A 26,643-nucleotide genomic window follows, 5' to 3' on the forward strand; every position below is an offset into this window, starting at 1 on the left:
AAGCAAAGTGTACAGTATGAGGTTTGGACAGTTCTTTATTTCCCTTTAATAAGGCTGCTGGGTCTCCCCATAGTGGATATACATATATATACAGGAGATTGCTATACTGGAGTTACACTGAGGGCAGAGGGTCCATATTACACAGACTGCAAAAAACAACACGAATAGAGCCTCACCTCCAGGTATTAGAAATTAGTAGAGAGAGAGAGAGAGAGAGAGAGAGAGAGAGAGAAAGAGGGGGGGGGTAACAGCACAGGAGAAGATGGAAGTGAAGGGAAAGAGGAGATGACGCAGTCTGAGAGCCTGACTTGACTGCCTAATAACTTAACACTAGAAAATAACATACAGATTTCACGCACAGTGCATCTTAAATAGGTTACGTGAGGAACCATTTACCATAAATATCTGTATTTTCGGGAACCAACATATATATAAAAAAAAAAGATAAAAAAAAAAAAACAAACACAAATTATTGTTCAGTCTTTTTTTTTCTTTCTTATTTTCTCCTTTCCGTCGTCGTGCAAATCGTTCTTTTGTTCTCGCTCGGTGTTGGAGTTGAGCATTTTTGGCCACCGCGCCAACACCTGATCCAAAATAAACGAGGAAAAGGACGCAGAACCCAGCACCCACCCCCCCCCAACCCCACCCACCCCACCCGCTTAAAAGCATATGAATTAGTAGAAAACAAACAAACAGAACACCACAGTCAACTCATCACAAAAAGAACCCACAGACACACAGAACAGCAAGAACACAGTACTTTTTTCCTTTTTTTTTTTTTTGTTTTTTTTTTTGTTTTTTAAATCTTCTTCATTGCCGTTATTCCTCTTAATGGTCAGTATCATCTTTATGGTCTTTCTCCTGGTTGGCGGCAGCGGAGTGGTCGTCCTCCCTGGTGGCTCAGTGGAACTGGGAGGCTGCTCTCCAATCGGCTGGTCAGTTCAGCAGTGATATATTATCTCTCAATTTCACAGTGTGGTGGGATAAGGAGGGGGGGGGGGGGGGGGGGGGGCGGAGGCCAGAGGGGAGGACATCGCACGTGGGGACAGGAATCAGAGAAACCACAGCAACACTTACAAAACAATTAGACAGTCCGACCATCCGTGACGGGGAAGTAAACAAAATGGCCGCTTCGCTCCTTCCCTCGGAGTTTCACTCCCGCCAACCCGTGCGGGTGGAAAGGGAAGGCCTTCGATGGCTGGACTGAAACTGATCCGACGGCCCGTGTTTGTGGCAGCGGAGAGGAGACGAGTGAGGGAAGGTTAAGGCTGATATGATCCACTGGCCAATGGTCTCGACGGGGGCGATATGTCGTCAGGAGAACGGGGATGCGTGTGGCGGGTCGATGTGTGATTGGCAGGTCGGAGGTCGGATCCCCGCTCGGTGGGCTCAGGCGCGCTGCTGCAGTGCCCGCCTCTTGCGGCTGTAGTAGTGACGCATGCCGGTCTGTCTGGCAAAGTTCATCATGTAGTTTTGCTTACGTGTGCTGCAGGGATACAAAGACAGTGAGAGGGGGAGGGGCAGAGGAGGAGCGTGAACGTCAGTGACCGGGTGGCGGACGCCAAAAATTCTCGCCCTTTCCCATGCACGCGCTTTGATCCATGCACGCAAACGCACAGATGGTTGAATGCAGCTTCCACACTCTCACACATCCAAGTTCATGCGAGCATTTTATTTATTTATTTATTTTTAAAGTCCAGTTTCAACCATAACCTCAAACACTCAACAGCTGCATGGATCTCAGAGAATGGGTGGCGCTACGTCACACACCTGGATTTATTTACACTCTGCACAAATGAGAGGCAACTAGATGGCAGACACGACGGTAGAACTAACTACATGTACTTAATGACGGACCAAATGTCACAGAACAAAACGTGGGACACAGGGAGTCTAGAGACACAGACTAACACGGTCACTGGGGCAAACCTCTGACACTGAGTGTTTGAGGTCAGAGTGAAGAAAAAAAGAACTGAAAAAAAAAAAGAAACAAGGTCATAAAAGTGCAGGGTGGGGGAGCAGGAGAGGGGAGGTTCTCGAACTAAGTCACAGAGAAAAGCTGCAGAAGATCACTGTTGCTTAGCCTGTTCATTGCCTCTTCCATCCAGCAGGGCGGTGCCAGTGAGCCAGGAGTGCAGCCAGGGCAGGCAGGGGCCTCTGCGAAGCACGGGGGGGCAGGAGGGGAAGGGGAAGGGGAGGGGATGGTGTGTGTGTGTACTATGGTTGATGTGAAGGCGGACAGGAGGAATGGCAAGTAAAGTATGAATGTGTCTGTGTGTGTGTGTCTGTGTGTGTGTGTCTGTGTGAGTGTGTGTGTGTGTGTGTGTGTGTGTGTGTGTGTGTGTGTGTGTGTGTGTGAGGGAAGTGAGAAGGAAGCTCCTGGCTCAGAGTCATGTTGTTGTTGTCCTCAGACAGACAGACAGCCATGAGTGAAAATCGGATGGAGAGCTGCCGCCACAGTCGATCCATAAAGCCATGCACGTTCGCAGAGAGTTGAAATCAGTCAAATGAAACTCCGGCTGAAGGAGTTCATTTGAACAGGATGGTGTGAGATGCCTCCCATCACAACTGCAGCCGATACATAAACGGGGAATTTCAATCTTTTGACACGATTGTCAAAGAAGTGAATTTCTTTCAAGGAGGGAGTGCTGGACTGAAAGTTTGGCTTGTAATTTGGCAGCTGGGTTAAAAAAACACTGCAACAATCTGAAGTAGCAAACAGATACAGGCATAGTGATGGGCTACATCACACATATATACACACACACACGGAATACCATTGACATTTGTGTATGTACAACATAACATATAAAATGCCTCAGCAATTGTGCATCTTAAAATCAGAACTGCTTTTTGGGGAGTTTGAGTTTTGAGGTCTTATTGAACCATTTGTTGTTTCTAAAGTGTCGACCATTTTTGCCACAACTGTCGAAAAACTCTTCTGTCCCACTTTCAAAATCGTTCTGTGTTCAGAGCTGTCTTTTCACATATTTGGTTTTGTGAGCGAGCCTCCGCCTGAATGCTGCCTGGTGATCTGCTGGGACTTGAGTTTGAGTGAGGGCATGGAGATGACCATGGTGGTAAATGAGGAGGGCTGAGTGTGTGGAGTGAAACTGAGGGAGGGTATCTGCGGTGTGAACGGAAGAAAGAAGAAAGAGGTCTGGGGGGCGGGGCGGGGAGGGGGGTGGTGGGGAGGGGCTGCATTCAGGAAGAGGCGGAGGAACTTACCTGACACTACAGCCATGCCAAAGGGAGCAGAATACAGAAGAGAGCAGAGGTTAGAGCGCGAGAGGGGGGAGGCAGGAGGAGGGGACTGCTGTCTCGCAGAAAGGTCTGCGGGGGGAGGAGCCCCGGCCTGGGGAGGCGGGGGCAGAGAGAAGGGAGAAGGAAGGAGAGAGGAAGGCAAGAAAGATAGTCAGAGGTTCAAGGAAGGGGTGAGAGTCGGCGAGAGAGACCGGAGAAGAAATAATACCAAAGAAAAAGATGCAGAATAGAAGAAATGGTGGAGATCAAGTGAGTCAAGAAATATAACAAAATATAACAAAGATGAAGAGAAAGTAAAAGAAACACAGAGGTGAAGAAAGAGAGCAAGGTATACAGCAGTAATCCATCCGTTGTTTGCCAGAATGGTAAGATAAAGAGGCAACGTTTGGGGGAAGAAAGGAGAAGGAGAAGAGGAGGAAGAGGAGGAGGAGGAGGAGGAGGAGGAGGCAGGAAAAGTTGCAGCACAAGCAGAGGAGTGGGCATGACCACAGAATCAAAGTCACCGGTGACATTTGGCAGCGGGGAAGGGTCGGCGCAGGGAGCAAAAAAACAAAATATTGAGCAGGAGGAGTGGGAGGAACAATGTGTGGAGGAGCGGTGAACAGAGAGAAATAAACAACAGAGCAAAGTGTGAGGATCACGGTCACTCTTTTCAGCAGACACTGTTGAAAACTGAGCGAGTGCAAGGGAGGGGGTGGGACAGGTCACGACCATGTAGACCAAGGACAGCTTGGGTTAGTGTGTGTGTTTGTGTGTGTGTGTGTGTGTGTGTGTGTGTGTGTGTGTGTGTGTGTGTGTGTGTGTGTGTGTGTGTGTGTGTGTGTGTGTGTGTGTGTGTTCATGACATGGCTGTTGTTTGCAGCATTTGAAATGCTTTGAGGACACATCTAAATGAAAAGTCTGCACATACACCAGCAGGGATCTTGCTCTCATTTTCAGAGCAAATGCATTCAGAATGCTTCATGACGTTGCCATGGTATGAATATGCCACAGACCAGTACAGTATACACGCAGCTCATGATATCTTCAGTGCCCTGCAGAATCTCCACTTAGGTCACGTTTGAGCTGGGTTCAAAAAGCTGGGATAGCAACCCACTTGGATAATGTTTACAGTAATACATGTCTGCAAAGTCCTTCAAGTTAGCCCTTCTTTTATTCTGGTCGTGCTTTACAATGAGCGAATGAGTGAATACTGTAAACAAATGGGCGTGAGCGTGGTTTATGTCACATGAATGTTGCAGGACAGAAGCTAACACTAAAACTCTTTAAATTTACGTGTTGAAAGAGGAGATATATTTGAAGTCTTGACAAGTTTTTAAGCTGGAAAATGCATGGGACTTACAAAACACTGAAAATATGATGATCAGACAGCAGGAGTCGATCTGTTGTTCACCTACAAAAAAACCCTTTCACAACAGCACAGTGTGTTGATTTCTTTCCTCGCATCATCTCAAACATAGCTATTGCTCAGACATTTGCTGAAGGTGGTGAACGGCACAAATGTAGATGTATTTCTAGCTGCATCCGAGTGTCAGTGTGGAGCAGAGGGAACCATTTGCACAGGTGAGGCTGAGGCACGGGTAGAGACGGGAATCAGATCGGGGGCCTTTGCTGGGGGCCAGTCTGGGGAGGCCGGGGACCGGCTGGGAATTGAGTACTCACAGAACTACTTCCACATGGTCCAATGCCCACTGGTCATGTCCTGCACCATCGTGTCGCGGCTGCCACCACCGCAGCATCACTCCTTTAACCCTCGCCTCGCTGGAGAGATGATGGGAACATCGATCGGTCAGTCGGGGTCAATGAGTGTGTGAGGGTAGCATCAGTGATCTATTTCTAACCAATCCACAAATCAGCAACAAGCAAGCACCTGCTTCACCTGCTTTTTATCCAGTCAGAAGAGTGACTTTATGCTGGTGCAACAGAATTTCTTTATGGATAAACTATTTCAAGCATAACATTCAACTCCAAGATTCCTTACATGTCACATCTAAATTGAGCTTCCCACTACAAGTCTTTGGCTGTCTGTGCATCACTCACAGTGGGATGTTGTAGGAAACTCTCTGGGCCTTTATGAAGTCTTTTGGCTGGTGCTGGGCGATTACGTGCCAGCTGACCCCGTTGTTGACGCTGTATTGCAGCAGCACAGCCCGGTCGACTGTGTCAGCTTGATCCAGAGCTATGTTGCAGCTGTCTGTCTGTGCCACGCTGCCGATCTGCAGCACAAACATGATCTTACTGCGAGGAGGAGAAGGAGGAAGAGAGAGAGAAGATAGGAGATGTGAAATATTTCACGTCACTGATCAAACTAATCAGGTTCAGCTTGAATGTCCGTAAATACGTCGGTGAATACTGTTTATTTATGTTTTGGTAGTACCTGTACCTGGCTCGAGTGAGGTCCAGCGGTTTGGTAACTGCCTGCCTCATCTTACAGCCATTAAAGTAAAGCGAGTCTCCGTGGGCGTGTGGCGACAGCTGACCACAGCCACTGCCCACTCCACCGCCCTGGATCAGCTGCCAGCTCTCCTGAGACACGCTGCCAGACTCAAAGTTGTCCTTGATCGAGCTGGGTAAGTCGGTGTTGGAGAGGGAGCAGTCGTCACCTGGTCAGGTAAAAGACGTAGAGAGGAAGTCGTAAATTTTGATGATGATGGTTTATACAGAAAGGACAAGTTCCTTCGGGAGAGCAGCCTGGTAAAATCAAGTTTCTAACATTAACACATCTAACATTAAAAACGCCTCTAACCAAAATAAACATGAAATAAAAGGCAACGTGTGTCAAACAGGCTGAACATAACGAGCTGTTTGTGGCCCACCATGATGTCCCTCATCACAGATGCAGACCACTCCACTTGTGCAGTAGCCGTGGCCGCTGCAGAGCCCCGGGCAGGCCTCGCCAATGTAAACATGGTCCACTCCCCAGCTCTGGCGCTCTCCGGTCCCCTCCTTCTGAATCCAGCGGAACTGTGTAGCCCTGCAACAAAAACCCACACAGCTAAAACGTGCTGCAACACGAAGACTTGTGGGGAAACCATCAACTAAAGAACGTAGCGTGTGTGCTCCCACCCTGAGGAGACGTGGTCAGGCAGCTGGACTGTGACCCGAGTCCACGTTGAGCTGTTGACCGGACTGTAAATTGTGGATTCGTGGAACTGAAAGGGAGAGCAGCCCACGTTGTTGACTGAGGAAGGGAGGCACTCTGACTGCACCAGCTGCCACGAGTCGGACCTGGAGAGTGGAGAGGAGAAGACGCTGCTGCTACAGCTGGATTCCAACAACTCCTGACATCTGGCTCCATCTTGTTAGAGTGTTTCTTTTTGTCTATTTTTTTTTTTTTTTTACCTTGCATCCTTCCTGTACTGCAGCAGGACAGAATGATGGTCCTCACAGATATCTGCCTCACAGCCAACTACAATCTGAAAGAAAGTACGAGAAGATGAATATGACTGAAACCGCTGTGCACAAAGTACAGAAGCAGCCATAGGAGTGAGTCCAAACCTCACCTTGAACTGTAAAATGTATCCAGGCTGCACGATGAGTTCTCGAGTGGCCAGGATGTTGTGTGTCCTGTCCTGGTTCTTGTTTGGCCAGTACAGGTGAAATGAGGGATTTCCACAGAAGCCAGCTGTACGCACAGCGTTGGGGTAGAAACTCCAGCTTTCTTCGTGTGACACGCCCTCTAACGAGAAGAAAAGAAAGAAATTCAGAAACACCTGTGATTCCTCCTAACTGTAAGGCTTTCAAGCTCGGACCAGACCAACACGTGAGCGCACCGTCATCGAAGGTGTCGAGCAGTGTGGACGGGTTGATGTCTGACCCTCCGACCAGGATGTTGTCTATGGCCCACTGGGCTCTTTCTAGGCTCGGGGTGGCCAGGCCGGAGGAAATGGTGAAAGGCTGCCACCAGCGCAGGCGAGTGGCATTGGTGAGAGCCCCTTCTGGTAGAGCAATGTAGTCTCTTCTCACAGACACATACTTCAAATAGTCCATTTCATGGAGCAGGGTCCACGACACACCTGAAGAGCAAGCACCGGGATTACAAATGATCTACAAGAAAAATATGATGAATACTATACACCAGATTGAAATATTCTATCGACCTCCATCAGTAGAATAGTCCAGCAGAACTCCCTCCTTACGACATGTAGGACGGTGGCACAGAGTCATGTTATCTTCACTCCCAATCCGGGCCCAATATTCCACAAACCTATTGGTGTAAACATACAGGTACAGTAAGAAAAACTGAATCCTATGGAGCAACTCACTGTTTTCCATGTTCATTCAATATACTGACATAAAATAAATGTCACAAGCATGTTGTTTTATTTATCACTTTAGATTGTTGGTAATTAAAAAAAAATAGATTATCTCAAAATGTCAGAATATTTTGTGACCATTAAACTTTTTAATATACTTCATAAATTTTAGCTGATGCGTAAAGGTCATTAAAATAATAGCTGCACCTCTCCAGGCCACAATGTCATTAAAGCAGGCATTAAAATATTGACAAAAACATTCTTGCTGTCATCGAGAGAAGCTGAGCACTGACTTGGCCCCGCGGAGGTCCAGGTCGGCAGTCACAGCCTGCCGGGCATCGGCGCCACCAAAATAGAGAGCAGTCCCCTCCACCAGCACCCCGCAGTCTGTGCACGGCTTGCCGCCCTCCAGCACCTGCCACTGAGGGCCTGCCGCCCCCTCCCAGTCAAACCGCTCCTTCAAAGATGCCTGCAGAAGAAAATAACAAATCCCGGTCCGTCTCAAATAAAAGCATTTCGTCTGTAGTTCGTTCTTGTGAGTGAGTGTAGTAATCTGATGTGGCTACAGCAGCTGACCTTGAGAGCACTGCTGGCGTAGCAGTTTGGTCCAGTGAAGCCTGGATCGCAGAGGCAGCGCTGATCCAGACAGTCTCCATGTCCTCCACAGTGGCTCTCGCATGCCGGCCCGATGTAGAAGTTCTCCACACCCCACTGGATGTCTGAGTGCTGCTGGTAAAACCTGAACCTGACCGCACTGAGGAAAAGATAAGACAGACTACATCAGCAGCAGACAGAGAATATAAACAATACAACAGACTCAAATGTTCGATAACTTCCATATGATTTTTTTTTTCGTCTTTTTTATTTTCTTAATACCCTTTGGCTGCGTCTTTCTTACTGTCACTACTGCTCAGCATTTCCTACCTTGCTGCTATATGAACCTCCTAATGGGCTTTTCTTTTCACTTCTAAAAGTCCAGTCCTGCTCACTCCCAGTGAAACCTGCCACTTCCAGATCAGCCTCCTGTGTTTCAGTCTGTGCCGCCATCTCCACACCAAACTACACAGCCGGTCTGACTGCTGTCTGCAGGCCTTCACCTGCAGCCTCACTGGGATCCTTGTTTAAAAATCACTCCAGAGATGTCTGCTTCCAGTCCACCCTCACTGTACTGTCTTCTTCACCTTTTCCACTACTCCGGGCAGTCGACCTCAAAGTACTTAAACTGCTGTCTGTTTGCTGCCTCCACTCCCGGCTCTATTCCCATTCAAACACGTCCGCTCACTTTCATTGCTTTCCTCTCTAATAGAAACCTTTTCTTCTCCGCTACAGATCACTGTGTCATCTGTCAACATTATAGCCCATGGAGACTCCCGTATCCTAACTCCATCTGCTGGCCTGTCTATCACCACTGCAAACAAGAAACAACTCAAAGCTGATCTGTGGTGTAATCCCACCTCCGCTCTGAAAGCCTCAATCACACTGACAGCACGTCTTGCTGCTGTCTGTCAGACTTCTCCTACCTGTTACCGCTGTTATCCTTTTGCAATGATACTTCTTCTCTTAACACAATGTTAAAAGCTTTCTTTACACCACAGTCCTCCAGTAATCAAAACACAAAATTTGCACTAGTTTGTTGGCCGAACACATGAGATGACAGATGAATAGCTCACGTGTCAGCCAGGCTGTCAGGCAAAGGGTAGACCGCCCTCTTCCAGCCCTCTGCAGGGAAGAAGACTGAAGGCTGGGAGACCTGACCGCCGCAGCGCGGATCAGCGGGCAAGCATTGAGGAACCAGATACTTCCAGGTGACTCCGAAGTCGACTGAATACTGAACATGAACCTGCCGTTCGGCGTGACGTTCTGGCACGCTGCAGCCCACAGCGATCTACAGAAACACAGATACAAACAGTGTTACTGTCACAAACCTACATTTTACACATTACTAAAACATGTTTCACAAAAATTTAAAAAAGTTAAAGCTTTCCACAAGTCAAGCCCATCTAAAGATTTACCTTGAACTGCATGACCCAGCCCTTGTCAGGAATAATATCGTGTGTAACAGCGTACACCTCTCTCCCGTCAGCGTTTCCACAAACCATCACTCCATCAGGAGAGCTGCAGAAGCGCTGCACCGAGCAGTCCTCCGAGAACAACCAGTGCTCACTCACTGACAAAGAATAAAGCAGAACAAGCACATGTGAAATGCTTTGAAAACCCAGAAATGTAAAAAAGCGTTTTCTTAAGAGGGAATACCGATGGGTGTTTCTTCCTGCTCACTCAGTTGATCTATTCTTCCTGAAGTCTCATCGGCCGGCGCTCGCTCATGGTTTGGCAAAGCGACGCCTCCAAATGTGTCAGAGATCTGCGCCCGGGGGTCTGAGCCTGCAATCAGGACGTTATCCAGAGCCCAATCACTGTGGTCGGCCCCATCGTGCTGCGGCTGCCACCAGCGCACGCGCACTCCCTCCTGACGGGCAGCAGGGGGCAGCAGCACATTCACAAACCTGAACAGACAAAAAATAAGAATTAACAAACCCTGCTTCCCTTCACTTGTTTGAGAGTAATTTGCTGGACATGAATGAATAGTCTTGGTACCCAGGCTTAGTGTACAGATCGTAGAAGATCTCTGTCAGCAGATGCCAGTTAATGCCTCCGTTCAGACTGTACTCCAGAAGGACTCCCTGGTTGCGGTTACTCGGTGGGATCATGCAGCCATACATGAAGTAGAACTGGATGAACTCAGCATTGGTGAGGTTCAGGTCGACGGTCACCAGCTGACGGCTGCAGCTCTGCACACACACACAGACAAATATCTTTAAATTCAGAAACCCAAATGTCTGAACGTGACCTGATGTTGCGCCCCCACACAGCCAAAGCAATTCAAAACTTTTTTATTGCACCACTCAATGCAAACACCAATTGTGTGGACTTTACTTTGGCAAAGTATCAATCCACATTTAATTGCCAGGTCAATAAAGATCCTCTCCAGCACTGACTTAAATGCCCCGGGGAGTCTTAAACCGCTCATAAAAACTAACAGCCACCTACTCTGTGGTCATTTCCTCAACAGTCTGATACGTGATACTGCATGGTTCAGACACTGTTATATGTTTATTTTGTTCATCCACATCATTTCTGTGTCTCTGTCTGCTGCATAGAGTCAGTTCATTTCAGCATTTTTAAAACCTTTACACTGCAGGATGTTGCTTACTTTATGACTTTAACAGAAGGTTGATGACTGTTTATCTTGCTTTTTTCCACGACGATAAAATGAGAATTAACAAAACTATACTTACATTTTTAACAGTACAGTAAACAGAATGAATTGAAGAGCTCAGAAAAAGGCTGAAAATTTAGCAACATGGATTCATTCTACTTCGCAGAAGGAGAACGGCACAAACAACAAGGTCGATGTAAACTTACTCCACTGAAGTGGAGAGCAGCTCCGGATGCCACGGCTCCACAGACAGTGCTGAGCTTTCCACCGGTGAGTGTGTGCCAGTGACTGAGTGAGGGAGCGCGACTGAAGCTGTCCTTCAGCTGAGAGGGTAAAGGAACCACAGGCTCGTCACAGTACTCTCCACCCCACTCTGGGTCACACCTGGGGAAAAGGGAAAGTAGAGAGCCTGATTTAAAGACAAGCCAGCTCGGAAGTGATGCTCAGTTGATTAACATAGGTCCTGCAACACAAACAAACAATACAGACAATCTCTTAATGAAAACACAATGCTTCCACACACACACACATCCATCCATCCAACCAAATCAAACTCCCTGAAGAAACCACACGCTTGCACAGTTAGAATATGCAAACCGTACACAGAATGACCACAAGTCTGGGGTTGAACTGACATAATGCCGCCCACTGCCTACTACCATGGAGAAGAATATTTTTGGTCCATTGTCTTGATTTGTTTTTATCGACAATCATAACAAGAGGAATGCATGAAGCCGTTTCAGCTCACAGGCAGGAGCTCTGCTGGCAGCGTCCATGTCCAGAGCACATGTCTGGACAGCCGTCTCCAATGTAGAGGTTATCCAGAGCCCAGGTCTGCTGCTTGTCGAAGGGAGCCTGCTGGAACCAGCGGAACCTGGTGGCTGGAGACCTGAAGGGAAACAATGCAAGCAAAGATATTGCATGCAGGGTCAGATCGAAATAAATGACAAAACAAAGCAACAAATGGCAGAGCATCAGAAATTGTGTGCACTTCCTGTGTTTGGAAAAGAACCTGACCTGGCATACGATGGGATGGGCAGGGTGATGCGGCCCCACTTGTTGAAGGTGTCAGACACCAGAAGCCGCTGCAGAGTGTAGGAAGAGCAGTCAGGGCTTGTAGGGAGACAGTCTCTGACCACCGGCTGCCAGGATAATCCCAAATCCAGAGAATACTCCAGCTCCACAGCTGCAGAGAACACACAGAGTGGCATCGTTTTAACACCAACGCTGTTGTTTGTATTTAATGATCTCACTCACGTTTTTAACATAATTTGCACAACATTTTCCTTCAAGATACATTTTGCTTACAGTAGCAGGAGTTAGTGACTGAGCAGGAGGCAGAAAAGTCAAACTGGATGAAGGCGTCTTGGCCCAGACTGATGTCGGTGGTGACGGCGTAGCGAGTGTTGGACTTTTCTATGAACGCGAAAGCAGGTCCGTCAGATCCACAGACGGGCATTCTGGTCCCTCCAGGATGCAAGAGCCACGAGCGTCCATCGATTGAGGAGAAATCATCTTCTAGAGGTCCCCAGCCGCTGGCGCTGCCGCCTACTACCACCTATGAATCAAAAGATAACTGTTCACAAAGTAGGCAGATGAAGTGGAAAGTAAATTCTCATAAGCATGGGTGAGAGGATCAAAAAAGGATGAATGATGGCCATAAAGTTCCGGCGCGTAGCTGAAAATGACCGGAAAATGTACTGATGGGTGGTTCATTTACTGTACCTGGTCAATGACCCATGGGCTGTAAAAGTGTCCATTTTCAGAAGGCTGCCACCAGCGCAGGCGGGTGGAGGGAGTGCGAGCGCGCAGTGGGATTTCCAAAGCCACCAGACGAGCCTGATTGCTGCTGTTGCTGAAAAGAAACTCCTGCAGGAGTCCCCAGGTCAGACCTCCGTCTACAGAGAACTGCAGCAGAACGGGCTGCGAGCGAGGATCTGGAGCCGCTTTCCCACAGCCGAGACGCAGGAAGAACTGAACAAACCTGCAGAGGACAGCCAAAAAAGTAGGGGGGTCTTCATGAAACCCCATACTCTGTAATGTCCATTATTCCAAGATGTATTTGGGTGAAACATGCTTTCTTTGGTGTACCTGGCATTTGACAGGTCCATGTCATTGGTCACCAACATGCGTAAGCCATCCTCACTAAAGAATAGATGATTCCCACTTGACATGATGCCACACTTCCTGGATGGTTTACCACCACTCAGCAGCCTAAACCGTTCAGCATCCACAGCGCCACCTAAAAACACAAGGAAACTCACAATTACCAATCAAATAGGTTACAAAAAAAAAAAAAGTTCCCAGAGTAATCTCTTAAAAATAATCATTTCACACCTGGCTATAAATATGATGCTACCTATAGTCTATAAATAAATAAAAGTATATAAATAAGCTCATGCCACACTGCAAATTAGAAGCCATAAAAGCACCATTACCCAATCAGTTTCAGCCTTAAATCACACGAACAGGATTTATGACATAAATAAAAGCTTTTAGATGCACAATGCTGCAAGCGACAAGCCAATCACTCTGTGATTTCTGCACCTCTCTGTGTTGGTCTACCTTCAAAATCCTCCTTGAGGAAGTCAGGGTTGGGGGTGTCAGGCTGTGAGCAGTCAGATCCAGAGTAGCCAGGGTCACACACACAGTGGGAGCCGCCCACACACGCCCCGTGACCGTTGCACATGTCCTGACACTGAGGGCCAATGTAGATGTTGTCCAGGGCCCATGTTGGAGGAGCAGAACCAGAAGAGAAGAAGCCCTGATACCAGCGGAACCTCACTGATCTGCATCACAGCAAAAAAGGAAAAAAAAGGAGAAGAGGATTTTAAAGTGGAGAACCAGATAGGAAAAAGTGGTTCGTAAGGTTTCTCCTATTGTTTTGCCTTTGTGGAAACGTTTTGGAGAACATACTGATCTTACCCACAGAGACGAAGCTTGCCAAAGTGGATGACCTCCCTCCTCCAACCTTGAGTTGTCCCAGGGAAATAGATACTGGCAGGGTGAAGTTCTGTGGAGCAAAGTGAGGAGGGCTGGGGCCCGCCGGCACACAGAGGCACCAAGAGGTGCCACGTGGCGCCAAAATCCCGAGAGAACTCAAGACGCACTGGGTGGGCAGAGGAACTTTCGGCTGTGCAGCCCACGTTGATCTGGAGGAGATGAGTGAACGCGGTGAGCCAGGATTCATTTGTTGTATGAGTAAGATTTATGATCACAAGGTCTGGAAACAGAATGTTTGTATCTGTGCACCTCAAACTGGATGATGGTGTTCTCGTTTACGTCGATGTCCCTGGTGGTGATGGAGTGCTCTCCAAGCTCACTGGAGACAAACACCATCGCTGACTCATCCTCCTCTCTGCAGCATATTTCACACACACAAATACGAATGCAAAGATCAGTCAAGGACATATTTATGCAGGATTTTATCACCACCGAGTTCATAGATAGTTTGTCTTACAGGCCGGTCTTCTGGTAGGGGCAATAAAGACCCGTATTTCCTCCAGGAGCGAACAGCCAGTTGGACTCATTGGGACCTTCTTCAAAACTGTCTATCACTACCGGGAGGTTATGTAAGGAGCTGCCATCGATGATGAGATCATCTATCACCCACACCTCCTCCTTCTTACCTAAAGGGGATAAAATTATCCTCACAATTATTTTGTTCAACGATGGCAGCAGACATGAAAAAAAAAAATTCTGAGTCATATTAGTATTTTTGGAGAAGAGCACCACAAAAGAAGGATTAAATAAAGATTGAGTGAAAAAAACAAAGGAAATAAACTGTAAAACGTTTTTTTCATGCGTTAAAGTGTGTTCACACACCGCTGTTGTACGGCTGCCAGAGTCTGAAGCGGGTGGCGTTGGTTTGAGCGCTGGCTGGCAGCGGCAAGTGGAGGAACAGAGTGTCGGTGGAGGATGGGAAGTAAAACTCATCCAGCAGCAGCCAGCTGATCCCTCCATTCACAGAGTACTGCAGCAGCACTGAATGAGAGCGCTCTGGGACACCTGCAGAGGGACACACAAACAACAGGAAAAACAACCTGTAACCCTCATACTTCCACCCCGGTACCGCTGACGTGATTTTAGCATGTATGTTTCTTAAAATCAATGTAGACTGTTTGCATATAAAAAGTTCCAGCAAGCAGAGAAATAAAGCCCATATATTATTCGCTACAACGGCCCTGAGATTATAGGCAGTGGGACCATAAAATCAAATACTCAAACAACTCAAAAGATAATATAAGCTTGAAGGGACAAAAGCACTCACTCGTGCTTTTTTGACAACTTTCCAGCAAATACATGAAACAACTTATTGAAAATAAAGAAATTTTACACAATCAAAAAAAAAAAACAATGCAAAAAAAAAGTGTTTAGTACCCTTCGTGATGAATTTGAAGGAGAACTGGATGTAGAGAGTGTTTGTGCAGTCCAGATCCCGTGATACTATCATTCGCAGACCATCCTGCAGATAAAAAGAAAAAGTTGGTTAACATGTTAAGTACTAGTAGTGATCTTTACATTTCAAGCTGTGATGATGTGATTCGATTGTAATGTTTTTGCTCTAAATGTCTTCTGCATGACAACCTACCCCTTTAAAAATGAGGGCCGTGCCAGATTTCAGGGGCTCTCCGCTCAGAGTGCCCTTCTCAGCTCCGTACACCTCCGGCCAGGTCTCCTGCTGCAAGTTCTCATTGAAGTCCTCTCTCAGTACAGATGGCAGCGGCGTTAAAGGCACGCAGTGTGCTCCTCCATAACCCTTGTCACACCTTGAGAGAAGTCGGCGACATTTATTTTAAGGAAAAAAGCAGGGAAAATCTTTCCATGTCCTAATTTAATCATCTCTGTGGAGTTTTGCATACATGCAGCGTCCGTTGTCACATAAGCCATGTCCAGAGCACATCCAGGGACAACCAGGAGCAAGGAGCACATTATCCAGCGCCCATCCTTCTGCCCCTGGGGTAAAGTGAGTCTGGATCCATCGGAATCGAGTTCTTGGTGAGCTGAAGGATTTAACAGCATGATAGACAAAGAAAAGAAAAATTAATAAATGTTTACAAACCCAGTAAAGACAACAAAGCTGCCATAAACAGAGGTACATACTTAGCAGCACTGGGCAGGTAGACGGTGATCCGCCTCCAGTGTTTATACTGGGTGGATGTATAGACGGAGCTCTGGGTGTACCCGGCACATCCGATGGCTGGGGGCACACACTCTGGGGTGATGAGCGACCAGTGACGGCCACAGTCCGTAGAATACTCCAGGCGGACGCCGTGCGAGAAGGAAGTGGACTTACTGCAGCCCATACTTAACTCAAACTGCAGAAACGACGAACCTGACACCTCAAAATCCCAGCTCTCTGCATACCGAGGCTTCTCTGAAAACACAGCGGAAGAACATTTACGTAACTCTACCTGGATTCTAGTTTAGCCCCAGTAGTAAAAGCAATCACATTCTTTACAGGTATGATTGAATGAAACACTTCTACAAGTAAATCAATATGTAATTATGTAGTATTATGTGGATTTATATTCAAATATAATATGAGAAAAAAATGCTAAAATTAACTTTTAAAATGATGTTGCCACTCCCAAGTTTAAACAAACCTGTCAGCAAACATTTGCTTGTTTACATGTTCAGCAGGTCAACATTTCTGTGCTTCTAGGTTATTGGCAAATTTAAATGTAAGTCCAAGATTCACCCTATTTATTTAATCTAACAATTATAATGAGTATTCTTTGAATGGCTAGGCCAATATTGTCCTCCTCATGGTTGTTACCATGCATGTGCAGTATTGGAGATAAAAAAAAAACACTGCAAACAATCACCTTGTGGGACTAAAAATAAGTAAGATGAGGAAATACTGAAAAAAAAAGTTGTTAATGGGCAGCTAAACCTTAGGCTAAAATCTGCAATTAAGTTTTGTAAATGGATATGGATTCATATTTGCTTTATTTTATGTAAATATAACAGTTGTTGTGCATTGGCAGGAATTTCATAGTAATACCTAAAAGGGTTTGAGTATAACAGAGCACATATATGGTAAAATAGTCAAAATTTCATGATGTACTGGATGAAAAAGAAACAGCACCAAGCACATATTTTTAATGGAATCATAAGAGTAAAATCATTATTTTTTGTCATTATTTTGAAAAAACAAACAAACACTATCAGGTGACAACTCAAACAAAGGGAGGTATTTGAACGGTACAAAAAGTGTGTCTCTGCTCTGGCTGCTCAGTTGCAGTGTTTTAGTTTATCCTTAGCCATTTTTAACAGAGTAAAATTGCACAATCAAGTAATCACAACAATATAAATAAATTGTATTTTACTCTGAAGGGAAATGTCACTTAAGTTGCAAATTGAGTGAATACACACTCAGTAAAGCAAATTTCAACAGTGCCATGAAAATAAAGCAGCGCTGAGTTATTTGCTATGTTAGTTCATTTTTCATCCAGCCTAATAATCAGTGTTTCATGTGTTCACAGCAGCATACGCGTCGCTCTGTTTATAAATGTGTTGCCAAATTGCTCGTGCTGTGCCCCCCTAATGAATGGCCCGGTCATTATACACTATTTGCAAAAAATAAATTAGCTCACAGCTTGATATGAGCATAAATAACAGGTAAGATGTTCAATCAGGTTCGCCGTCATTAATAATGCAGGAGCGACGCGCCACAGTGACAAGGTGATTCAGTTACAGCCTGTTGTCTCATACGACGACGTCTCTCTGCAGGCACTGCTGCTTTTGTTGCAGATGTGTGTGTGATGAGACTCACTGTCAATGGCCTCAGAGTTGAAGGTCAGCGCCGTGTCCAGAGACAAGCAGTCCACGGTCACCTCTCCGCCCTGGATGCGGTACCAGTTGTGCCTCAGTGGAGTCGTGCCGTCAAACTTGTCGTGGAAGCCAGTTCTGGAGCTGTCGTTCATCCCGATCAGAACGTCGTCCAGCGCCCACTGGGCTGAGTGTTTCCCTACACAAAGAAGGAGCAAGAAGCGAATAGAAAATGAGCAATCACATTTGAAAAAAACAAAAAAACAAAATCTGTTTTCCAGTCCACTGACCTTGCTGTGGCTGCCACCACCTAAATACAGTGTAGGGGGTTTTGGCTGGAGGTGGAAGCTCAATGGTGACCACTTGGGGCTCAAGGAAGGAGCTGAAGTCCAGCTCCCTGAGGAACTGCCATTCGACGCCATTGTTTGTAGAAAATTGAACGATGACGCCTATAACAACAAGAAATGCAACATTCTTTGAGCTAAAAAAAAAACTATCAAAGAAAATGTGAGCTTCTTGAGCTTAAAGCAGTGCTGCAGGCTGAAAATCCACAATATGCCGACTGATGAGCAGAACAGACCAGACATTAAATATGAGATCCAGAGTTTACAGCTTTGCAGGAAGGCCGGATCACAAATAGCATTTCTATTACAGATGACATTGTTGAGGAGCAGCTGCATTAATCCAGCAGAGGGCCCCAGTGTGGTGTGTGAACGTGTGAAACGCCGCTGCTGAGGTCTGCTGACCTTCATTGCGGGAGCGAGGCCTGGTGCAGGTGGGTCCCAAACTCTTGCTGCCAATACGAATGTAAAACTGAACCAACCTGAAGGCAAACATTAAATAACAATTAGTTTTACATTACACACATTTAAGTCTTGTTTAGAACTCAAATGGAGAGATTGATGGCAGGATGTCCCTCACCGTGTGTTGGTGGTGTCCAGAGGCACCGTGCGAGCTTCTCTCCTTCCAGGGCTGCTGAAGTAAAGGGCCTTCCCCTCGCCAATGATGCCACACCCTCCTCCAATCTGCCCCCCACTCAGGCTCTGCCAGAGGGGGCTCAGCTTCCCCTCGAAGCCCTCGGTCAGCTCTGTGGGGCTGGCTACAGACGGGACGCAACTATCCTGCTCCACTATTTAAAAAAAAAAAAAAAAAAAAAAGAGTTAAGAATATAAAGTTAGACGTACTCATGTTACGCTGTTTAGCATGTGTTTTGTTTAGATTTTTTAACTCAATTTTAAGAATACCAGGGCTAGCAAAAAGTGACCCAGAGCAGACTGAACAAGTCTCCTTTTGTTGGATATTCGGTCGGGCCAGGAAACAACATGACGCTGCAGTCGCTCCTACCTGTGTATCCCATGTCACAGAAGCAGACTCCAGAGATGCAGTCCCCATGCCCCCCACAGTGGTTTGGACAAGGTTCAGAGATGTAGACCCCATCCAAAGCAAACGGCGGGGCGTCTCTGTAAACGCTGCTCTCCTGGAACCAGCGGAATCTGGTTTTACTGAAGAAAGAGAGAACAGATAGTCAGGACATAGAAGCTTGTACCATGACTGCATCAGTAGGCAGTGGGAGTTTTCTTCACCGTACTACACACACCAGCACACACACGTCTGTGGTCACATCTACCTGGCTGCAACACTGCGTGGGATGACCACGGTCACCCGGGTCCACTGCTCATAGTCTCCAGTGTTGTAGACGGTGGGTTCTCGAAGCTCCCGGCCGCTGCCCTCACAAATCCCCGCCCCCGGGCTTCCTGGGTAGCAGCCTTCTCGCACCAGGGTCCAGGTGCGACCGGCGTCGTGGGAGTACTGCAGCAGGACTGGTGCGGACGCACTGAACTCCGATTCACAGCCGATGTTCAACTGGCAGCACAAATAAACAGAGGGGATGGTGAGACCACAAAATCAGGCCATGGCTTTGTTTTGATGGAACTCTAAATAAATGCTCCCACCTTAAACTGAAGGGTGTATCCGGGACGGAGCGCCAGGTCCCTGGTGACGGCCACCCTGTCGCCGTCGGAGCGCCCGAACACCATGGCGGAGGGAGTTGGAGCGCAGAAGCTGTTGTTGCTTTCCCTCTCCATGCCTTCGTTGCCCAGCATGAGCCAGACGCTCATCTGGTTCAACGGGTAGTCGAAGGCCGGCTTCTCGTAGAAGTTCTGTCGAGAGGAGAAAACCTTACTGTATCTGTTTTGTGTTAACATTTATCGGCGACCGCGGCAGAACAGACTCCCCACAAGATAAACGGACACACTTCTGATAGGATTTTAATACCTTCAAGATTTTATAGCTGCTCTACCTCAGTTTGGCAGACACTTTCTATTATAGACAAGGAAATACTGCCTAAAGTACGTGTGAACTGGAACTGCTGCACGAGGTCAGAGCACAAATCACAAGTTACAGGAAAAAAAAAAAAAAAACTCCTCAAACTGACCTGTGGTAAAGTGGGGTTGGCCATGGGGATGATGTGTTTCTCCCTCTCTGATAAAATTATAACATCATCGATTGCCCATTGGTCGTAGCCTTCGCCAGAGTGGAGTGGCTGCCACCACCGGAACCTTGTGGAGGGTGTTTTGGAGGCCAGTGGAAGCTCGTAATGCACGAAGCTGCGACGGAGCGGACAGGTCAGGAAAGTCTCCCACAGATGTTTACCGCTCAGTGTTTTATTTGTGGGCATCTCACCGAGGCTTGGTGAAGTCCGTGAAGTACATCTCGGCGATGAGGCCCCAGCTGATGCCTCCGTCGTTGCTGTACTGCAGCAGGACTCCTTCTTCCCTGCTGTCGGCCTGGTTACACTCCGCCCAGTCTCCGCCCACCCGCAGGTAGAACTGCACAAACTCCGCCCACTCAGTGTCCAGGTCCCAGCTCACAAGCTGCCTCAGTCCAGCCTGATCACAACACGTTCACACAAGACAAGAACAGGACAACAATGCAGAGGAGAGTAACTATGGGCTTTTATTCTCGATGCATTTTGTTTGAATAAGATGCGTAAAATTCAATTAACTTAATAAACTCAGAGCCCTGATCTGTAATATTCTGTGGAGTACATTGCTATCTAAATGTAAATCAATGGCCAACTTAGATGTTATGGTCTCCGTGTTTGAAAATAATAAATAACATAATGTTTTTAATTTGTAATTCAATTCACTACAAATGGACTGTAAGAACAATAAGAAACTTCATTCCCGCAGCTGTTTATGTTAATTTAGGGACTTGTTGACACCTGTGATCAAGAAGTACAGCTGTCTGAAACTTGTTCACATCGTCCATCAAATCACAGCCATGCAGTGTATCTGTGGTTTGATTAAATAACATTAAAACATTTTTATTGGTACATTACAGTTTAAAAAAAGCAGGGTTTTGGCTATATAGAGTGGTGAGTAATCAGACAATGTGCATTCTTGCCAAGTAAGTACAGTCGTTGATTGATTTCAATTTGTATGTGGATTTGAACCAAAACACAATGAAGCACTGGCTGAAAGTGAGTGCCTGCATTGTTTCTTTTTATTTTTTCACAAAGTGTTCAAGAAAATTCCTTTATTCTTTGGTTTTGTCTGGAGCTGCATCCAGTTTCAACTAAAAACATATCGCTTCCTCTCTGACTGTTGATTCTGTTGATCAGGTAATAAAATAAAACCAGTTCAGTGCTTCAGAATGTGTTGTTTTAGTTGTTCTACCTTGCTGAAGTACAGGGAGGACCCAGACGAGACCACCCCGCAGCCCATGTCAGGTGTGACCACCTCGCCACCTATGACCTCCTGCCATGTGGCCAGCAGTGCATCCTGGGACTCAAAGTAAGAAAGTATACTTGAGGAGAGGGGGGAGGAGGGCTGGCAGTCCGTTCCAGAGAAGCCGTCATCGCACCTGTAAGATAAAAATAGTGGTTGAAGTTTCAGACTGCGCCTCAAAGATCTCTTAGAAGTTGAAAGTCTTCAGGTTTTGCTGAGACAAACAGAAAATGTGGCTGGTTGAAGGAGTTGTGAGTGTAAAGACTGACCTGCAGTGTCCGTGGTCACACCAGCCGTGGCCGTGACACATGCTGGGACACTGCTGGCCAATGTAGATATCGTCAAGGGCCCATTCATCTTGCTCTCCATAGTAGTTCTGGATCCATCGGAACCGTGTTGCACTGGACCTGAGTGAACGCGCCGACATAAGTGTTAGAGGCCTCCCTGCTTCAGCACACACACACACACACACACACAATAACTACGGCAGATCATAAAGTAATCACTTGTATATTACAAAACTATTTACACATTCAATGACAAATTAAGCTTCTCGTAATGGCTGCTCACTTAAAACTGATTACTAAAATCAATTATCATTAAAATGTATGACGGCGGAAAATCAGAGTCAACAACCTCATCACTTTATGGTAATGATTTACGAGAAAGGGATAAAGATTTGTGGATTTAATGTTCTGCTTGATGAAGGTTTACCTTATCGCATGTGTGTGTGTGTGTGTGTGTGTGTGTGTGTGTGTGTGCGTGCTCTGCAGCTGTGTGATGTGATGCCGGAGATAAAGCAGTGTCGCTGTTATCTGTGTTATTAGCATGATGTTAATGTGTGTGTGTGCTCACGTTGATTCTGGTGGTTTGCTGGTTAGCTGGTGGTACAGCTATTATAAATGTTGGAAGAAATGGGAGCAGATAGTTGGGTGTATTTCCAGTTATATAGCAGGGAGCTTTATATGTCTGCTGCTTATGTGACCCATATCAATTCAGACCACCGCGCGATCATCCAGACCTGACCGCAAATGTTTTATTATCATTTACTGCCATGACCCTTTGGCCTCCCATCACGCTGCAGGAGATTAGACCACCTTTATTTAGGGGCTGACAAACGGAATGAAATGGAGGTGGAGGTCACGGTGCTCAGTGTGGAAGGTTTATGCGATTATTTGTGCTGATATATGTGTGTGAGCCGAGGCCAGAAAAGTACATTTATTCCTCATGTTTGAGACCGAATGACTGCTTCAGTGTGGGAATTGTTCGAATGCACATTTTCCTCTAAACCAAGTAAATTTTCATCAGTTTCTTGGGATACTAAAGCTATGCAAAGAGAAAGTATTTTTAACTCAAAGGAGGACCACAACATGTTTTTGATATTGTAAAATCAAATTGATTCTTAAGAAACTGTTGCATTGAAATGCCTTTCAAATGACACTTGTGTGTGTCTGGTCAACACGTATGTTGTTATGATGGTAATAGGTACACAATGCTCTCACACAGTAAAATACAACGTGGTTGATCCTGGATACATTATTTTGTAGGATTGCAGTTAGGTTGGAGAAAACGTTCTCTTTTAAGACTTTACATCAAATAAAAATAGCCTTGATACCACTTGCTATTTTTTTAGATTACGGTATCTAATTAGTGAAAGGTTTATTTTTACATTTCTAATTTCCACCCATGCTGCATGCATCTTTACGCAACTTGAAATCAAGCTGCAGAAAGTTGCTAACTGCTATCCACCATGTTAAAATGAAAAAAAATAAAATAAAAATTACGACAATCTGAAGCCATCGGCAACCTGTTGTTGAATGGAATCTAGTTTACATCACATCATGCTGCTAAATAGCAACCTGTCTTCTGCTGTCACACTCTGACGTGAAACAACGAAATGCTGTCATCAACAGTTAAAGTTGAGCTGTTTTTCTGTTTTTTTCTGCTTCTGCACCCAGCTGTATCTCAGCTAAATTATGCTTGTTAACTGACAAATAATAATAATGCATTGCATTATATAGCACTTTTCTTGACACTCAAAGACACTTTACATTGCATTATTCATTCACACCATACTGGGTGGTGGTAAGCTACTACTGCAGCCACAGCTGCCCTGGGGTAGACTGACGGAAGCGAGGCTGCCAATCTGCACCATCAGCCCCTCCGACCACCACCAACCATTCACTCTCACAACTTTCATACTTAGGCAAGGTGGGTGAAGCGTCTTGCCCAAGGACACAACGACAGTTCTACGCCTGCGGGAGCGGGGCTCAAACCGCCAACATTCCGGTTATAAGACGACCTGCTCTACCAACTGAGCTACTGTCGCCCCAAACTGCATCCACCTCAGATCAGACAACACATTACCCTGAGGAGTCATTTATAACCTGCTTTTCCTCCATCTTATATTGTACCTTTTCTACTCACCATGTTTTCTGAGGCAAAGACAGAGTGATGCGTCTCCAGTCTTTGAACTCTGATGGGTGGTACACACTGGGAGCGGTAAACTCAGAGCAGCTGGGCATGCCAGGTAAACAGGCCTGAGCACAAGAAATAGGGCAGTTAGCATGGATTTAATACATTTTTAATAGGGTAGGTTGCTTTTTTTTTTTCTCAGAGACAGCATATTCCGGACACACACTACAGGCTTTATCGGCCACACAATATATGCATATTAAAGACTAATGCAGGATTACAGTATCTCTGACCTTGAACACTGGAAGACAAGTGAGGATTAACACCACAGAGTTACATTCTACATTTGCCAGATGACTGCATTTTCATGCTCATGGGAGAATTAGAGAAAATTCACTGATGGAGGACTCATTACGCTCTATTCAATTCCAAAAGCAATAAAACTCTTGGCAGATACTTTGGTACCCCATGAATATTTATGAGCCAGTTACGATCACAGAGAATCTTTGTTGAATCACGGGAAGATAATCTGCTTGCTGATTCAAGTATTGTCATGTATTTGCTGATAGTAGGATGATTAAAAGTAATTGTGGTAATGTCTCATCTGAAGCAAAAGTGACACATTTAAAGTCATTATTTACATACTATTACCAAGACTGGGATGGGCAAATCAATATTCATGATCATGAATAAATGATACATTTCCTGGAGTCTCTCCAGAGTCACTTTTACAAGTTTTCATCATGATCAAAGGTGTGCACCCTGCAGCAAAAAAACTAAAGGGTTTTAGATGAAAAAATTGTGTAAAAGTGGGAAATAGGCGTGAACAGGCTTCTGATCCCTTACCTCTTTGACAAGGTGCCAGGTGAGGCCATGATTGGTGGAAAACTCCAGACGGACCTGAGTGTCGATGTGAGGCGAAGGCTCGCGGCCGCAGCCCATCACCAGTGAGAACTGCAGACTGTACGAGGCTCCAATCTGCATCGACTGAGTCTCAACGTAACGGATACTGGAGCCGGGGCTGGGCTCACCGGAGAAACTAGACGACAGTGTGGAAAAGGAAAACATTTAAGACCGCATGCCAGATGCTGTGCAAAGAATCTCTACGAAAAACTGTGTCAATGTTTTTGTGGGGGAAAAAAAAAAAAAAACTTTATTCAAGCTGTGTGGTTGAAGGAGAGCAGGAGACGGTGTTAGGAAGTGCTTCGATGCAATATAAGCACTCAAAGCTGTAAAGGACCGATGTGAATAGTAAACAAATACCATCAAATGCCATATGGCCAGATTCATTGCAGCTATCCTAACAGTGTAGTGGTCTGTGCATCATGACATACCTAAGGGTCCAGTCATGCTGGCAGTAGGGCTGAACATGGCCAAGGTAGAAGCCAAGGCTCTGGGTGACGTCCAACACATTGCTGAAGTCAAGACTTATGGTGTTGAAGAGCACAGAGGTCATGCTGATTTCATCCAGAGCCCACACATCGTGTCCACGGCCGGAGTGGTACGGCTGCCACCAGCGAAACTGCACGCCAAACTTCCGCGCACCAGATGGAAGTTCAACAGATACAATCCTGATTAAACAGATCCAAATTAACCTTCTGGCAATCACAAATTCACACATTTTTGACACAATGAATGGATCAGGATGTACAGATCCAGCAGCTGACGACACTGTAATCCACGACATCAAGACAACAAAATCTCTGGACCTCTTTGTCAACAATGACTCCTGTATTAAAATGTTTTTGCACAAACATGCATGTTGTTATTGTCAGGTCATGCACTTAGGTCGCTGAGTCTGACTCCCTGCCCCTGCATGACCTTTCTTGAGCTGATGAAAAGCCCTGGGAGCCAGACTGGGCAGCTGGAACGCGGCCCACTTTGTCTTCATTACACACAGAGATGGCACTAACTGAGCCGATGGGTCCCAGCAGGTTACACCTCCAGCACGCCATTAGCAGCACAAATGTGGCTGCTAATAGACTTGTGGTGTCTATGTGGAATTCTAACCAGGCTGTGCACTGACACACACACACGTCGCATGCTCACACACACTAAACATACAAGGCACCTTGGCTCGTGGAAGCCTTGGTACGCGTAGTGCTGCAGCAGGGTCCAGGTGATGCCGTTGTCGGAGGAGTAATGCAGCAGGACGCCCTCTCCTGGCTGGTCCGGAGCCGGGCACGAACTCAGGATGCTGCGGCTGCCCAGTCGAAGGGTAAACTGGAGATACCTGTGAGGAAATGGAAAGAAAAAACATGAAAGCAAGAATTATTTGAGAGGAGGAGGACGATCAGTGAAATGGACAAAAAAAAGTAAATGACACAGAAAGGTAGACGAAAGAGCAGTTTGATGAATGAAAGGAAAAGTAAGGTGAACATGGGCGTGTTCAGAGAAGAGAGAGGAGAAAGAGCAAAGGGGTAAAAGAGTAGACAAACAGATATTCATACAGAGAGAAAAGGTGGGAGGGAGGTGGATGATGGATGAGACGATTAAACGAGTACCAAATTAGATGTGGAGAAAAAAAGAATCTGAATTTGAATCAGAGAGCAGCATGGGCTCCTGTCTTCTCATGTTCATCCATATTTTGTTGGACATATTATTATCCACACTAATGCAATATTTATTATGATTTCCATCATCTGTCCGAAGCTGCCAGTCACCCCACAACTCTCTCTGTCCTTGGTTGAGCTGTGGTTTCATTAGCAGAGCCGTTTCCCCTTTCAGGCAGCTGTTCACTCTATCAGCCAGCAAACCGGCATTAAATATGGCCATCAGGTGGCACCCAGAGCCGCAACAGGCATAATCAATCTAACACAGATGCCATAGCCAACTTCATCGCTCCCTCTCGATCCTTCTCTTTCACATTTTCATCCTTTCCCTTCACCTCTTTTCTCATCCGCAAACATCCCCGCGGACACCATCCATCTCCACGGATAAAAACAGCAAACGAGAGAACGAGAGGTGGACAAAATCAGAGAGAGAAATG

The 26,643-nt window shown here is 46.2% G+C and overlaps 1 protein-coding gene across 5 annotated transcripts in view; it reads right to left on the reverse strand.

Annotated features, from left to right (window-relative positions):
- Positions 1 to 807: 807 nt before the first annotated feature.
- reln (reelin) overlaps positions 808 to 26,643 on the reverse strand; it is a 94,086-nt gene continuing 68,250 nt past the window's right edge. Inside the window, exons 19-65 of one of the 5 annotated variants that reach the window (XM_030097121.1) lie at positions 25,726 to 25,887; positions 24,989 to 25,225; positions 24,501 to 24,693; positions 23,667 to 23,779; positions 21,509 to 21,646; positions 21,189 to 21,375; positions 20,194 to 20,399; positions 19,946 to 20,117; positions 19,464 to 19,670; positions 19,139 to 19,374; positions 18,856 to 19,013; positions 18,433 to 18,640; positions 18,258 to 18,334; positions 17,802 to 17,960; positions 17,516 to 17,710; positions 15,841 to 16,114; positions 15,600 to 15,740; positions 15,329 to 15,506; positions 15,118 to 15,202; positions 14,563 to 14,745; positions 14,198 to 14,366; positions 13,990 to 14,095; positions 13,663 to 13,889; positions 13,303 to 13,526; positions 12,829 to 12,979; positions 12,463 to 12,721; positions 12,046 to 12,295; positions 11,755 to 11,923; positions 11,486 to 11,626; positions 10,944 to 11,121; positions 10,116 to 10,309; positions 9,774 to 10,024; positions 9,533 to 9,687; positions 9,191 to 9,405; positions 8,097 to 8,274; positions 7,814 to 7,989; positions 7,365 to 7,471; positions 7,038 to 7,280; positions 6,768 to 6,943; positions 6,607 to 6,680; positions 6,331 to 6,492; positions 6,081 to 6,238; positions 5,642 to 5,867; positions 5,305 to 5,502; positions 4,927 to 5,025; positions 3,229 to 3,234; positions 808 to 1,486 (exon numbers count right to left, since the gene is read on the reverse strand). In XM_030097121.1, coding sequence (XP_029952981.1) covers positions 1,390 to 1,486; positions 3,229 to 3,234; positions 4,927 to 5,025; positions 5,305 to 5,502; positions 5,642 to 5,867; positions 6,081 to 6,238; positions 6,331 to 6,492; positions 6,607 to 6,680; positions 6,768 to 6,943; positions 7,038 to 7,280; positions 7,365 to 7,471; positions 7,814 to 7,989; positions 8,097 to 8,274; positions 9,191 to 9,405; positions 9,533 to 9,687; positions 9,774 to 10,024; positions 10,116 to 10,309; positions 10,944 to 11,121; positions 11,486 to 11,626; positions 11,755 to 11,923; positions 12,046 to 12,295; positions 12,463 to 12,721; positions 12,829 to 12,979; positions 13,303 to 13,526; positions 13,663 to 13,889; positions 13,990 to 14,095; positions 14,198 to 14,366; positions 14,563 to 14,745; positions 15,118 to 15,202; positions 15,329 to 15,506; positions 15,600 to 15,740; positions 15,841 to 16,114; positions 17,516 to 17,710; positions 17,802 to 17,960; positions 18,258 to 18,334; positions 18,433 to 18,640; positions 18,856 to 19,013; positions 19,139 to 19,374; positions 19,464 to 19,670; positions 19,946 to 20,117; positions 20,194 to 20,399; positions 21,189 to 21,375; positions 21,509 to 21,646; positions 23,667 to 23,779; positions 24,501 to 24,693; positions 24,989 to 25,225; positions 25,726 to 25,887 — 8,098 coding nt within the window. In that variant the 3' untranslated portion in view covers positions 808 to 1,389. Of the gene's footprint in view, positions 1,487 to 3,228; positions 3,356 to 4,926; positions 5,026 to 5,304; positions 5,503 to 5,641; positions 5,868 to 6,080; positions 6,239 to 6,330; positions 6,493 to 6,606; positions 6,681 to 6,767; positions 6,944 to 7,037; positions 7,281 to 7,364; positions 7,472 to 7,813; positions 7,990 to 8,096; positions 8,275 to 9,190; positions 9,406 to 9,532; positions 9,688 to 9,773; positions 10,025 to 10,115; positions 10,310 to 10,943; positions 11,122 to 11,485; positions 11,627 to 11,754; positions 11,924 to 12,045; positions 12,296 to 12,462; positions 12,722 to 12,828; positions 12,980 to 13,302; positions 13,527 to 13,662; positions 13,890 to 13,989; positions 14,096 to 14,197; positions 14,367 to 14,562; positions 14,746 to 15,117; positions 15,203 to 15,328; positions 15,507 to 15,599; positions 15,741 to 15,840; positions 16,115 to 17,515; positions 17,711 to 17,801; positions 17,961 to 18,257; positions 18,335 to 18,432; positions 18,641 to 18,855; positions 19,014 to 19,138; positions 19,375 to 19,463; positions 19,671 to 19,945; positions 20,118 to 20,193; positions 20,400 to 21,188; positions 21,376 to 21,508; positions 21,647 to 23,666; positions 23,780 to 24,500; positions 24,694 to 24,988; positions 25,226 to 25,725; positions 25,888 to 26,643 lie in introns of those variants that run through there. The other 4 variants (XM_030097122.1, XM_030097123.1, XM_030097125.1 and 1 more) reach the window with 4 other exon arrangements.

Source organism: Salarias fasciatus, chromosome 7 (genome assembly GCF_902148845.1).
Source record: "Salarias fasciatus chromosome 7, fSalaFa1.1, whole genome shotgun sequence".
Classification (NCBI taxonomy): domain Eukaryota; kingdom Metazoa; phylum Chordata; class Actinopteri; order Blenniiformes; family Blenniidae; genus Salarias; species Salarias fasciatus.